The sequence below is a fragment of the Plasmodium malariae genome (genome assembly GCF_900090045.1).
Source record: "Plasmodium malariae genome assembly, chromosome: 13".
Taxonomy (NCBI): domain Eukaryota; phylum Apicomplexa; class Aconoidasida; order Haemosporida; family Plasmodiidae; genus Plasmodium; species Plasmodium malariae.
This window is the reverse complement of record NC_041787.1, coordinates 2,393,473-2,409,715: the sequence shown is the minus strand read 5'-3', so window position 1 is coordinate 2,409,715 and position 16,243 is coordinate 2,393,473. Positions and strand designations below refer to the sequence as shown.

At 21.7% G+C, this 16,243-nt stretch overlaps 1 protein-coding gene and 3 pseudogenes across 1 annotated transcript, besides 3 other annotated features; 1 reads left to right on the top strand and 3 right to left on the bottom strand.

The window, feature by feature from the left end:
* Window positions 1-2,499: 2,499 nt before the first annotated feature.
* PmUG01_13057150 lies at window positions 2,500-3,168 on the bottom strand (annotated as a pseudogene).
* Window positions 2,500-3,168: a sequence feature (Plasmodium exported protein, unknown function, pseudogene).
* A 1,510-nt stretch (window positions 3,169-4,678) lies between these two features.
* On the bottom strand, window positions 4,679-6,125 carry PmUG01_13057100 (1-acyl-sn-glycerol-3-phosphate acyltransferase, putative; the record flags this gene model as incomplete). Its single annotated transcript, XM_029007576.1, has 3 exons — window positions 4,679-4,729; window positions 4,902-5,515; window positions 5,912-6,125. 3 exons carry the CDS (start codon window positions 6,123-6,125, stop codon window positions 4,679-4,681), a joined length of 879 nt encoding a protein of 292 aa, XP_028863952.1.
* Window positions 6,126-7,931: 1,806 nt separating this feature from the next.
* PmUG01_13057050 lies at window positions 7,932-8,743 on the bottom strand (annotated as a pseudogene).
* Window positions 7,932-8,743: a sequence feature (calmodulin-like protein, pseudogene).
* Window positions 8,744-9,176: 433 nt separating this feature from the next.
* Window positions 9,177-14,158, top strand: PmUG01_13057000 (annotated as a pseudogene).
* Window positions 9,177-14,158: a sequence feature (conserved Plasmodium protein, unknown function, pseudogene).
* Window positions 14,159-16,243: the final 2,085 nt, after the last annotated feature.

Sequence of the window (16,243 nt, the reverse complement as noted above, 5' to 3'; positions counted from 1 at the left end):
TTTTTTTTCATTCATAAATATTCAAAATGTATAATTAAAATATTTAATAAATATATTAATTATTTTTTTTTTTTTTGTTGTTGTAATTAATCCTTTTTAAAATAAAATACAAAAAGAAATACATTATATTGTAATATTTGGAAATATTGAATTTATATAGAACGTAGATAATATAGAAATTATAGAATATAGATACAACTCGTTGTTCTATATATCAGTAGAATAATTCCTAATATCAGTGGTGTTTTCCTATACAAAATTATAATCTCATAAACAAAATATATTTCAAAAATTTGATATTTCTGTTAAAAAGTATTAATTATTATAACAATATAATAATAGTAATAACAAAACGAAAAAGAAACAATTTGTGGAACTTTTGTATTAATATTAATTATAAATTATGTTTCAGTTATTACTTAAACATATATATTCTATTATATACTATAATGTATTGAAAAAGTGGAACTCATAAAGCACTACTTGATCTATATAAAATTTATATTTTAAAGGTGAATAAGGACTAATTTTTTGGTTACGTAACACAAGTTCTTGAAATTATAATTTTTAGTTATTTTCAATTTATAACATTATTTATGAATAAAATTTTTTAATTCCATTGGATTAATATATATTTTAATTAAGTTTTTATATATTTAGATAAAGTATTAATATAATAAAAAAAAAAAAAAAAAAGTTTAATTTATTGAAATTTTTATTATCGAGTGGGATCATTTTTTTATGCGTATCTCTCCAAATATTTATTTTACAATGTCTATTCCCAACTATATTTTTATAAAAAAAATTAAATATTCATTCTCCACAGACTAAGCAATACATTTTAAAATATACATACGATTTTATTAATAAATCAAATATTATTCTTAATTTTGGTGCTCAATCTGAAGTTACTAAACATTTTTAAGAGAAATAGAATTTAATCATGTGAAAGGTTCTTAAAATACACCACAAATGATATAGTTCATTCTTATACAATTAAACCATTTATACAAAATAGATTAATATTTACATAAAATATATTAGAGCTTATAGCATAAATAAAATCATAATAGAACTTTTATAAACTAATTTATATGTATAATATCTATTTTGTTCTACGTAATTTTTTATTATTAATATGAAAATTACAGTATTCAAATAATTTCTAATAACTGATATAAACTCATATATTTTCATATATTTATGACCGTAATACTCTTGAGTTAAATTCATACATATAGAAAAAATGAAAAGTATCCCAAGTGCATAAGTTATTACCTATATATAATGATGTTGTGAAACTATATTTATCCTTAAAATTTATTTATACATTAATCAATATTTAAATGAATTTAATTATAAATGTATTATTCATTTTTATTATGTCGCTACTGCTTATGAGATAACATAGCATGTAATTGATTTTTAATATGTACTAATATTGGACTTTACCTGGTTCAAAAATATATTTGCGCAATACTGTCAAAATGAAATATTTATAATATCTTTTTATTATAAATTTTTTTTTTTTTCTAATTTAAGTAATATTTATAAAACAGAATTAACAATTACAATTAAATAAGCTAAAAAAAGAAACGTTAAATTGAAGTTAATCCCTATACTAATAATGCTTTATAAATTATAAAATTAACAATATTTTATCAATAGTTCATTTTCAAAAGCAAAATGATGTTAGTATATACTAATAATTTCTTACTTAAGCTAAGATAAAAATAAAAATTCATCAAAAGTATTCATATATCAAATAAGAGGTGAAACATATTACTCATAATATTTGTTTTCACTAAGATCATTTATTAACCTTACATTTAAAATAGAAATAAATATGAAAAATAAAAAAAAATAAAAAAACATATGCATTTAGTTTTACTAAATGAAGGAAAACATGAAACATTCTTATTTAAAGCTAACAAATAATTATTCTTTTAAAAAATTCTTCAAATGATTTAAACCACGACAAAAAAAAAAAAAAAAAAAAAAAAAAAAGTATACTTGTCAAAAATATAAACTGCTTTCCTAGCCTAGCGAAGTTGTATTACTTGTGCTTTTATAAATAATATTAAATAATCACATGTCTATTATAATACATATATACATAAAACATATAACCCCATAATTTTTTCACATAAATCAGATACTTTAATTTCTAGTATTAAGATATATCAATTACATATTTTTGTGAAGAATGTAATAGATATATATGTTTACATGTACTAAGTTGTATTGAAAAATTACCTTGAAAAGATATATTATAGCACTAAAACAAATATAGATACATAACAATTTTTATAAATATTTAATATATATTTTTTTACACACGTGTATACATATATATTTGTGTATTATCTCTGCTATATAACAAAATTTATAATTAGACTACAAAAGACCTTTTTATGTATATCATATCATTAAAAGTAAAACACATATTCATTAATTATAGATACAATATTCTTTCTAAAGGCAATATATTCATTATAACTAGGATATAACTTCATTTCCTCCTACTTTTATTGTATATTTTAAGAAATTTACCAGTGTATAAATAACAATTAAAATACTTAATATGGCATACAACAATAACACGAATGAACCTCCCTTATTCCTCACGAAATTTATAAAAGTTTCACCCCATATTTCATAGTTGTCTCCTAATAATTTCACAAATAATGAATTTCTTAAATATGTGTGTACCAAAAAAAGTAATAAAATACCCATAAAAGTAAATATTCCTGGTATAGTAAATGTTAAAGCTTTATTAATTCTTGACGAATGTTTTAAACTTTTTTTACCTATAGGATCAGTACATTTCCTGTATTCATATGTATAACTAAATTTCCCATATAATAGCTTTTCAAAAAAACTATCTATAGCTGCAAATGGTTTACATATAACACATGAGGATCTCTTAACTAATTTGTTTACTTCAGATCTTGAATTATTTTTACCTATAGATTCACCCTTTTCATCATTTTCTGACTGATCAATATTTTCTTCATTTTATGAATAAAAATACTCATTTCCAAAAAACATATCTTTTAATTAGCTATTTTTTGTTTACTTCTCATTTTCCGATAACAAATTATCTCTTCCCGAGTCTAGTGTAATATCTGCTCTGTTCTGATTATCTAAAAATTTATCAATAATACACTATAAAAGAAAAAGGAAACTTGCTTATTATTTATCATGTGATAAATTTACTTATGCATTACGAAATATTTTTTATTAGCACACAACTATATGTATATATTCTTTGTGAATTGCCTAATATGGTATATGACATAAAAAATAAGAAAATAATTTATTAGTATTTCTTTTAGAATTTATTTACGTAGCACAAACCTAAGGCATTTTTAACAGAATTAATCTATATAAATTATTTACTTAACGCACCTTCAAATTCAACATTTTGTTAATAACTTTTCTTTATAAAAGAATTCATTAATAAAATAATTACTGTCATATATATATATATATATATATAATATAATATTTATGTGAAATAAAATCTTTTACAAAATAAAAAAATATTTTTAAAATTTAAATTGCACTTTTTTATTTTTTCATTTTATTTTTTAATTTATGGAAACAAATTATAACTTTCAAGTACATGGAAAAATTCATATTTCTACAACTACTGAATATCATAATAAAAATATATTATTATAATTCCGTGTAAGCAAAAATGACCGGTGGGACAAAGTAATATAACTAAAAAAACTTTTTTACATTTTCATTTCATGAAAAAGTTTTCAAATATTAACATTTTGTATGAAATATACACATGCTACAATACATTTAAATTCTTAAAACAAACGGCAAAAAAACCCTAATTTCTATATTTATAAAATCATACAATAAAAACTAACTATTGTTACATACCAGTTTTAGGAAGGATGAATATATGTGTCTAATACAGTATGTTTTTTGCTATTTAATTAATTTCTTCTTTTATATATAAATAACAAAATTAATAAAAATTCGTAAAACACTGATATATATTTGTTTCATTAAAAAAAGAACAATTACACAATGAACAATACAGAGATAAACTAATAAAATAAGGCAAAATAGCAATAGAAGAAAATTTTTAAAAAATTAACCCTAAACCTCGAACTCACAAAAACGTAAAACCTATATAGTAAATGCTGCTTTTGAGTAGGCCTATATAATATGTAATAAATCAAGTACTACTTAAATGGAATAAATCAAATTAACAATACACTTCTACAAACAAATAACACGGACTTTTTTAAGAACCTTTTCTCAATTCAATTAGCTGTCTGGATCAGTATAATAATCACATATTTGTTTATGGTGAAAAAAAATAATACATATATGATCATTTTCTTTTAAAAACTTGTACCTATTTATATGTAATTCCTTTTTTCTTTCTGATTAAATTAAATGAATATTCTCAGACGAAAAATGTATATTTTTAAAAAAGTTAAACATAATAAAAAGTATTTTAATCTTCATTATTTTATGAATGTTTACGATTTTTCATATTTAAAAAAAAAGAAAAATTCAAAAATGCAAAAGAAGTATAATGAAAAATAGGAACAACGTAAAAAAGAAACAATGAAATATTGGGTATTATTATTTAACATAATTTTTTAAAATGGTATGATAATATATTAGAAAGCTCAAGGAATAATATTTATATACCGTGGCCCCTTATTCTCGTTATTTCGGTTGATAACGTATCTCTCTATAAATGAGGTAAGAAAAAAGTTTAAAATGAAAAAATTATATAAAATATAATACACGAGAGTTATACATATATATATATATATATATATATATATATATATATATATATATATAAGAATAAAACATATACTATAAATACGTGTACTCATTCCACAAGTTTATAGTATTACCTCTGGATCATAATCTGGGAAATCTTTGATCAATTCAAAAATAGCATTTCTAGTTTTTTCCTTCAGCTCATCAACGGTCATATTTTCCGTTGAATAAAAGGGTTCACCAAAAGAAACATATGCAGTTCCTATGTCTAACATTTTTCCTTTAACAGGCCACATATTGTTTGTTCCATGTATTGCACAAGGTAATATTTCACAATTGTTTTCAATTGCATATCTAAAAAATCCAGATTTGAATAACTGTAATTGTCCATTAAGAGATCTTGTACCTTCTGGAAATACAACTGTGCTAATATTTAAATCTTTATACTTTTTACATTTTTTCATAATATCTTCAACGCCTCCTGGCTTTACTTCCCATCCTCCTTTTCCTTGAGTAAAGTATATTGGAATATCCCCTGCTAAATATAATATCAGACCTCCCATGGGTATTTTAAATAATGAACTTTTAAAAACAAATTTTGTACACCACCATAAAGTGCTTGCAGCAGCCACCCACGGATCGAGTGAAGACAAATGATTAAAAAATAAGAGAGTCCCAGTTGGACTATAACCTTTCCTAGGTTTTCTTATTATTTTTAATCTCCAAAATGGATTAAGAGGGGTAAAAACTGTCATGAAAAAAAAGAAGTAATTACATATGTAAGTTTTTATGTATGTGGCTATGTATTATGCGTACTTTTATATATTTTCGTTTTTATACAATATATATACGGCACATCTATAATGTGCATAAATGATTAAAAGTTTTTCGTATATTCTACACTATTTTTTTTTCTTAGTTTATAACCCATATATATATATATATATATATACTCATATATCAAGCATTTTTCTATGTATATATTATATTCTTCACACATGTAACACTTTTCATTTCCTTTTGGTTTTATAATTTTCTTTTATGTTTTATTCTATTTACTTTTTCAACCATATATTAACTTATTCTAATTATATTTATATTTCTTTCTTTTTTACATTTCAATAAATTTTCTTTTTCTTCTTACTAAGGTACATAGCAAATTTAAAACAAAAACCAAATATAGTTAATCTTGCTTTTTTACTAAATACAACTAATGGGAAAAATATCAAGCCGCATAGTATTTGTGTAACTAAGGCAAAAACCATAGAAAATAATAATTCTGTAGTAATAAAAATAAATACAAACAATCTAAAAATTAAATTACTTGCTTTTTCCCCCTTATGTTTAGAACATTCCATCTTTCTTTAAATTCAGTAAATATAATGAAATATTATATAGTATGCATAATTTCAACTGTGTGTAGCACTTAAGCATAATAATTTAAAAGAGCTACACATTTATTATATATAGCCTTAATATAATAAAAAGAAAAATATATATATATATATATATATATACACAAATTAACTAAAAAAATTGCTAAATAAAGATTTATATTTTAAAAAAGATTTACTAAAAATTGTTACATAATGCTTCTGAATCATATATTTATATATATAATTTTCATAAATGTGTTGTCATTATACGAAGTTTAAATTGAAAAAGATTTTAATCAAGCAAACAAAAAAACATTTTCTATATAAAATAATTTTAAAAGAAAATCTAAATAATTTTTTTTTTCGATGTCATTGTGGATATTTGGTTAATCTAGATTTCCACGATGAAAATCTATAAAATAAGTAATTTTCAATAAATAAGAAGTTATATTTGCACATATATATTAATTTCTTTAATCTTTAATAAAACAAAAGCAATAAATAAAATATTATTGGGATGTTTGCGTAAAGGGCAATCTTTCTAAATTAAAATGTTCAATATGATAATTAAAGCACTTAAATATGTAAAATAAAATGCAATTTTTTCATAATATTTTTTAGAATTTCCAATGCCATTATATTGTAAAAAGAACAAAAATTAATGTAATACTTTATAATACTTTTAAAAATATTGGGGTTTCCCTATTAATTAAAATTAAAAATATTTTTTCAAATAAAAATATTTTTGCTACTTAATAAAAAATACTATTGAAAAAACTGCAATTTTATATAAATGGAATATACGTATTAATAATTCACTCAGTTATTTTTGTTTTTACGAATGATTATATATGAATTTTTAAAAACATTTATGTAATACAAAAAAAAAGAAGGAAAAAAAAAAAAGGAATGGAAAACAAAAATCAAGAAAAAAGGAGAAAAAAAAAGAAAAAATTAAATAAAAAACAAAAGGGAATAAATAATTGAAGAATGAAAAGAATATGTCAATCTGGAAAGTTAATTATTTTTGCTTTTAATAATATAAAATTTTTGCACAGAATTAATATTTACTTCGCGCCTCTTAACTACACATTTACATTAATGTGTAGTTTGTAAAAAAGACTATGTATATATTGTCATATTTTATCTTTAAAATTTATGTAATAATTACTCTATACTTATCTAGTTAAATAGAATAAAAATCTAAATAAACGAAATTATTTAATAAATTTACGTTTATAATAATGCATATATATAATGTGTTTGTGTGAGTGAATAACATTTTAGTGTGTATGCAAATACTTTGTTCATATGGGTGCTTACACATTTAGTTATAAATTTAAAAAGAAAAAAATATGCAATTATGAAGTACATTAAACGTATGAATTCTTTATCTCAAGATGTTACATATTACACATATATGTAAGAAGTGCCTAAAGAAGAATAGTATTTGTTAGTACGCCATTATTTAAATAGATATAAATATAGTTTCCTTGTAGATAAACATTAAACTTGTGAAACTGCATTATTTATAATATGAATTTTCGTGCGAGTGCACAAATAACATTTTCTGAGTGTTTAAAAGTTTGTAAAGATTAGGTGTATCATACCCTTTGATGATTACAAATATATGTTAAAAATAGCGAAATGTAATGGGTAAATATACACACGTTCACATAAATCAATTAATATATATGTATAAACGTGTGTATATACAGTTATACGTATACATGTATATATGTATGTGTGTATGTATATATATATATACACTTTGGCGTACACGTGTAATTATACGTAGTTCCATTTCTCTGTTGTAACTTGTATTTGTATAATATCTTTTATCCATTTTCAAAATAATCTTTTAGTAAAACTTATTTTTGTACTAATTTATCTTCATATTTATATCCGAAATTTTCCTGAACTTCAAAGTTCATTTTTTCTCAACCAAAACGCACATAAAATATTTGTAATATTTTTTCAATAGTCATATATCCATTCATTCGTAATCACACATGAAAAATGGAATAACAGTACACAATATATTTAGTATCCACTTCTTTTTATCATTAAAAAATATTAAATAAAAAAAGTAAATTTCATCAAAATCTTAAATTTTATACCTGTTACCAACGAATGTCCTTATCATTCTTTCATATTTGCTATATCCAAAAAAAAAAAAAGTGTAAAACAAAAAAACAAACAAACAAAATATTTATTTCTTTTTTTTTTTGTATATTTTAAACATCTCACATATTTTAAAACACTCGTAACTGTAAGTCTGTAATTACATTGTTATAATACATTGAGCTTCCTGATTCTTTTTACCTTGTGTGTATTTTGCTTCTTTTTTTTTTGTTGATGAATTGAATAAAAAAAAAAAATTTCGTATTAAAAAAAAAATCAGCAAAACACGCTTATTCCTTCCAGATTAGATATTAGTTATTTAAAAATATTGAGATATAATAACCAGAAAGCACATATAAATTAATGGAACAAATTAAAGATAAGTAGTATAACTTAAAAATCTTATAACTGTACTTATGTAAAATGTTATGAAGAGTACAAAGAGAATATTTCTCTGTATCATCCGTATCTATCATTTCAAAAACTCTCTGGAAATTTTTAAAAATTTTTTACTGTCTAATGGCGGTATATATCCACATATATATAAATTTAAATATTTTTAATATTTAATTTTTCATTTATTCTTATGTATGATTTTTTCACTCATTTTGTTTATATATATATATTTTTTTAATATTTTAATGAATTTTTATCTTTGTTATATCAGTTAATCATCATAATAGCCCTAATTTAAAATTCATAAAATTTATAAAGGAAAAAAAAAAAAAAAAAAAAATTTAGCGATAGACAGATAGGCATTTCTTTTTTCTGTTATTGCGTAAAATTATAGGTTGCACTATTCTTTTTTAAAACAATTCTATACATACATACTTTAGTAGGTACACTCATAGCACGTTTCCTACACATATATATGTGTACATATTTGCACGGTTCTCTTCATATATGTAGATTAATACTATGTTCACTCCAATAGAAAACAAAATTTATGGAGACCACACTATAATTAATTAAAGAAATGTAATCCCCAAGAATAAAAATACAATTCTATTTAAAGATATAAAAAAAAATTTAATAATATAATATACCCAACAAATAAAAGGCTTCAACGTACTAGGTAATGAAAACTTATACAAAAATACAAGGAAAAGGCATTCTGGCTTAAGAATTCATAAAATATAAGGAAATGACCATCTATTATATATATATATTAATATGTCCAAATAAATTAGTGTTTTCATTAAAGACTTATGCTTTTTTTTTTTACTATAATACAATTTTGTAAAACATCGCATCGTTGAGTGTATATACATAAAAGAAAATGATAAAATAAAACAATTCGAAAACTGTTTAGTGTACATATATATATACATACGTATAGGCATAGCATAGATGCACGCATTTATATAAAAGCATGTATGTATTCATATTGATAGGAGCATTAAAGAGATATAAAACAATTATAGCTGTGCCTTCATTAACTACACGAGTTTGATACATCTCTGACCTTATTTTACTTTACATTTTCAGGAAAACTGTTCAGCCGATATAATGGATGTAATCTTCAAGTAATCTCATAAAATTATAGAAAAGATATACATTGCAGACAATGAATTGTGGACAAAAATATAAAAGAAAATGAACTATATATAAATGATGCATCTCATGAACATGAATATACTTATAATAGTAGCACCCATACAAGTGGAAAACGTGGTAAAGACAAATTATCCAATATTTAGATAGTTCACATTGATATAGTAAAAAAAGAATATGCGAATAAACATTTTAATAAATTGTATTACTTAAAAGATGGTATATATAATATTCTGTATTCTGGCAATTCTTATAATAAATATGCAAAAAAAAAATTATAGACATTCATCCAAAATGAGAAAATTTATACATTGACACTGATGCAGCTTTTACTGTCTCCGTATCGTCCTTTCTTAAATTATTTTTTAAAATAGTAATATGTTCACTTAAAAAAGAATATAAAAGAGGGAGTATAATTGTAGTATTCCGAAAAAGAATATCACCTGAAATTATTATTTCAAACAGTTTACAAAAATTGATTATATTATTGTAATCAATTCCACTACACTACCTTTTAAACTAATAAATAATAATCGATACGGTGTTTCTGTTAAAGCAGAAAAAATAGAGTACAAATATGACAAATTACTAATGGATAGTAGTAATTTTTTGATACTTAAAAATTCAAAATATATATTTAAAATAATTTATATGGAAAATATATATGTATCTTCTGAAAAAGAATTTGTAATTCATCATAAATGCACAAATGTTAAAAATGATTTGTATATAACAAGTAAATTTTTATTTCTATATATTGTTTTCATTATAGAACGAATGTATTTTATCCATCACATAAATTTGAATGTGAAAATCAGTTCTATATTACTAACAATTCAGATTTTTTTGTAAATTATTCATTTAAAGTATCTGATGAATAGAAAGATCGTAGTAAGTTAGAAAAATTCGGAAAAGAAGGAATTATGATAACAGTTTTCCCCCGAAGTGTAAGCACCTGTCTTTGTAATATTGAATTTTTTTTAAAAAAAATTAAAATATATAAGAAAAGTTTACCATTTAATGCAAGTTGCTGCAGATTTGATATAGAATGTGACCCAATTTTTTTTTAATATAAAACTGTTTAAAATCATTATTATATAAGAAAATACCGAAGTGAAGTTTGGATTAATCGTGGATGAGCAAACATAAGATATAAATCATTTAGAAATTCCACATACACATGGAATTATAAAAAGAAAGAGTTTTAAAATTATATTTATTTGTTTACAAATCAAAATTATACATTATATACACATCGTTGTAAAAATGAAAATATAATGCTGAGAAGATTTATTTATTTTAAATGTATAAGACTTTTGTACATGTTCTACTATAAAAACTGCTTTTATCATAGTACATTTTTAAAAATGTAATTACTTATATGTAAAAAGAACATATCATAAAAATTAAGTATAAATATCACATTAACACCTTTACCACTCTGTCAAACGAATTACCAATTTTCATTTATTCGGTTAATAAATTTTATATAGAATCAAATAACTCAGTTCTTGTTCTTATGTATAATATAAAATTTTTAGAAACAACATTATCTAATAATACGTTAAAGTTAAACGTTCAACATTAAGAGGATAATGTAATTCCCATCATGATTCAAGCTGTTATTTCTAATACGAACTTCTATTTTTGTTTGTCCTACTTGAAATGTCTCTTATTTTTTGTCTACAGTTCTTTCCTGTCATCAATGTTGTTGTTGTTCTCATGTGCTACTAAACATATTAATTTTTTCCTTTTTTTTGTTTTTCCTATAAATTTCCCTTCAAAGGGAATAAGCTCTCCAATATTAATTAGAAAAAGATATATAGACATGGAAGTTATTTACATTAAAAAAAAAAAATTCATTCACAAGCTTACTTAGTACGAGAACAAGTAAAAGAAATTTATATTTCCCTTTGGAATCCGAAAAAAAAAGAAAGAAGAAAACATAAAATTTTGAAATATTTCATGTTACCCTAAAAAATGTGTACTTAAAACAGGATATGAAACGATGTATATTTTACACTCGTTCAATAGTAAGGAATAAAAGTGTAAAGATATTATTTACATTTATAAAAATTTGATCAACAATAAAAAGGTATCTAACAAATTTTAGAAGATAAATATAGTAATGTCCTTCGTTTATCCTAGAGTGGACGTACCCGAAAGTTCAAAGCTTGTAAACAATTTTATTGAGCAAGGTGAAAATGGAATTAAAGAAGAGAAAGATAAGAAAAATGATGAAGTAGTAGAAAGCATCAAACACATTAAAAATATTAACAGAACAAAACAAAGAACTGGAAAAAAAATTGTACCTATAGAAACGGAAACAGCCTGTTTTACTATATTATATATATACTAAATATTAGAGAAAAGAAGAAAGACATGTATAAAATTTAAAAAAATGAAAATTTAGATGAACATGAAAATAATGAATATAAAGATTATAAAAAAAAAAAAAAAAAAAAAAAAGAAGAAGAAGAAGAAGAAGAAGAAGAAGAAGAAGAAGAAGAAGAAGAAGAAGAAGAAGAAGAAGAAGAAGAAGAAGAAGAAGAAGAAGAAGAAGAAGAAGAAGAAGAAGAAGAAGAAGAAGAAGAAGAAGAAGAAGAAGAAGAAGAAGAAGAAGAAGAAGAAGAAGAAGAAGAAGAAGAAGAAGAAGAAGAAGAAGAAGAAGAAGAAGAAGAAGAAGAAGAAGAAGAAGAAGAAGAAGAAGAAGAAGAAGAAGAAGAAGAAGAAGAAGAAGAAGAAGAAGAAGAAGAAGAAGAAGAAGAAGAAGAAGAAGAAGAAGAAGAAGAAGAAGAAGAAGAAATTAATATATGTTTATAAAAACAACTCTGAAAGAAAATTAAATATAAGAAACACAAAATCAAAAATGTATAATAAACATATAATATGCATTAGTAAAAAAAAAAAAAAATAATATATATATGAATAACACAAAAAATCATGAAACTAACAGAAAATTTGAGAAAAGAACTTTTTAAACAAGTTTAATTTAAAATACAAAATCTTGTATATAGGCTACATTTTACAATTATTAAATGATAAAGCACCCATGAATGATGTTACATCATTTTTGAAATTAGCTCTGTCAGAAAAAAAAAAAAGGTAAAAAGACTATTAACAAAAAAAAAAAAATAATTTCCCAAACATATTTGAGGATATCCGAAAGCAAATATTCCTCATACCAATATGTATTAATGGCGTTGTGTTTTTCTTTAAAAAAAATGATTATATAAATTTGGAAAATTATATTATCGCATATCTTAAAATTAAATTTGATGAGAATATTCCTATAATATATTTGAATCCTATAGAAAGTTATTAAAAATTTTTTAATACATCTAATCAGAAAGAAAGAGAGAAGGAAAATGTATGTCTAAAGATTAACACAGAATATGGAGATGACTAACAATGAAATGGTGAAAAATGGAAAGAGAAAAACGACAAGAAAGGGAGAAAAGAGAATACTAAAAAAAAAGAATAGAACAAATAATATAATTGATTAGCAAAGAATTAACTATTCTTATGAAAATTCAACAAAGACATATAAAGAAAAGTTTGAATAAAAATTGAAAAAATAATAGATTCATTAAATCTGAATATAGATATTTATTAATATCAAAATGCTATATAAGATGATGATAATAATGGAAAGAAAAAAAATTCTGAAGCAAGAAAGCGAAGCAAGACATTAAGACATCAAATTTAAAAAAAAAGTTTCTTTAAAAGTATAAATCTTAAATTTAGCCATTCATTTACTGAGAAAATTTATGAATATGAAAAGTATTTAGTAAAAAATATATATAGAAAGGAAATTCAGAATAAAATAATATATACCGAAAAAAACAACAACACGATGACTGTGACTATGGGGGTAAAATAATATAATAATATATTCGAACAAAAAGCTAAATGATAAATTTAACACACAAAATGGTAAAAAGGCGGATAAGGAAGTTTCCAACAAGAGCAGAGTATTCTTTTAAAATATGCAAAAGGAGTATGATTATGATATACCCATGATATTCAATATAATTGACCCATTTGATGACTCATAATGTCAACAAAAAGAATAAAATATAAAAACAGTTATTTATAGAAATGATGAACTAACGAAGTAATGAAGATAATGTTTTATTGAAGTACACTATCTATATTTCTTCATAAGTGAAGAAGTATATTTTAGAAAATAGATCCACTTCAATGTTATATTAAATTTAGAAAAAAAAATACGAATATAGGAATATCTTTATATTTTTTTTTATAGATATGAGATAAAAAATTATGAGACTTTTAATCTAAAGAGTTATATTCAAAGGATAATATATTTAAAATAAAGATAAGACAATTATTACATTAACAAAGATAAGAAAAAAGTATACGAAGAGGAAAAATAGAGTAGATCAAATTATTCTGACTAGAACAAAAAGGATAACACAAATATATAAATGAAATTACTTGAAGCTTACACAAACATGGACGAAATGGAACGTGAACAAGATGGAACAGGAAATGCAGGTGTAGAATATAATAAGGAGGAATTTCTAAATATACAAAAAAAAGAAAAGCAGTGGAAAGAAAAAAGAAAGGGAAAAACAGTATAATGCAAAAGAAGAAAGGAGAAAAAACAAAAAAGAGTACAATAAAAAAGACAATGGAGAATTAATTGTGAGTAAAAGTGAAAGGGTGTATGAAAAGCACAAAAGTAAGGAAAAATGGAACAAAAAGGAAAAATAAAAAAGGGAAAGGTTAAAGAAAAAATGAAGGAAAATGAGAAGATACAGAAAAGAATGAAATAATTAATAAATAAAAGGAAATATTTTCATTATTTATAATGTGATAGTTTTATTTATTCACTGAAAAATTGTTCTTATTCGTGTATATAAGACTAAGCACAAAAAATTATAGAGAAGTTTTTAAGAAATATTATGATTATACAGCATTACTGCAATAAGAACTTATACTAACAAAAAGAGTAAATATACTAATTTTTGCTAAAATAAAAAATTTCATTTTTCTATTCATAATGGATTTAATCAATGTTAAAATAATTTTGGATAGTTAAAAAGTTCATTTCTTATTCACGAAGAAGTGACAACATGGGGTATCTATTAACTATTAATTTTTTTAATATTAAATTTCAAATTTGAAGTACAAATATGATAATATTAAAAAGAAAAGGTAATTTTAATAGCATTTTAGTATATATTTAATATATAATTATTTACAAAAAAAAAGCTCTAATTGAAAAAATTATCGATAGAGTTAATTTTGTTAAATGAAGTTCAAAAAAAAAAAAAATATATATGTATATATATATTGTCTAGAACAATAATTCTAAATTTTTATTATTAGTGCCTTTCAGAAAAAATGTAAAAAAATATAAAATGGATTTTTTTATTCTAACAGTTTTTGTATTTTATATTTATAATAATAAAAAATGAGAGTAAGCATAGATGCGACAACACACATTAGGAATATAGTCATTCATTTTTTTATGCTGAACTTCCTAATAATGATCATATCTATTTGAAGATATTATTAATGTTAAGCTTTATTTTAAAATTAAAAAATGTAAAGTGTTATATACAATATAATTAAAATGATGGGATGGAAAAAAAAACAAAACGAAAAAAAATTATATTCATTGCAGACTCTTTAAGTTAAAATTTAGCATTTACTTACCCTTTATGCAACTTTTATATATATTAAATATTTTATGTTTGCTTTCTATAATTATATTAACCTTACAGTATTTTATATTATAAAAAAGCATAATCCAAATTAGCGATTACATATATATATGTATCATTATTATTATAAATAGAATAATGATATTATTTAAAACTATACATTTTATTTATCATTAATTTAAAAAAAATTATTAAACAATTCAGTTATTTATATTTTTCTTTTCTGATAAGAAAAATATAAGTTTATAATTTCTAGAGAAATAATAATAAATGAAAAAAGTAATAAAAATGGAAAAGTATATTTTGTGAAAAAACATTTTTAGTAATTATACTAATTTTAAAAAAAAATTCCCAATAAAAACTAATTTTGCATAAAATAACATAGAGTTTAGAAAAATTTAATGATAACATATAAAATATTATATAATAATAATAAAATTTAGCAAAATCAAAGTTGTATTAAAGTTTTATTGGTTTATGCGTGAATAGTAGCCCAAACCATATTTTTAATTGTAACTATTTTATACAACTAATGTAAATAAAATAAATTATATTTACTGTAAAATATATCTATGAAAGCACAGATAAATATAATCCATTATTTTTGTACCTTACTCTTCTTACATTAGGTGACTAGATAATTATAAAATAATTATATATTAAATAGTATTGTTTTAATTACATAATAATAATTTGATACTAATTTGTTAATCCAAATCAATCTTCTAA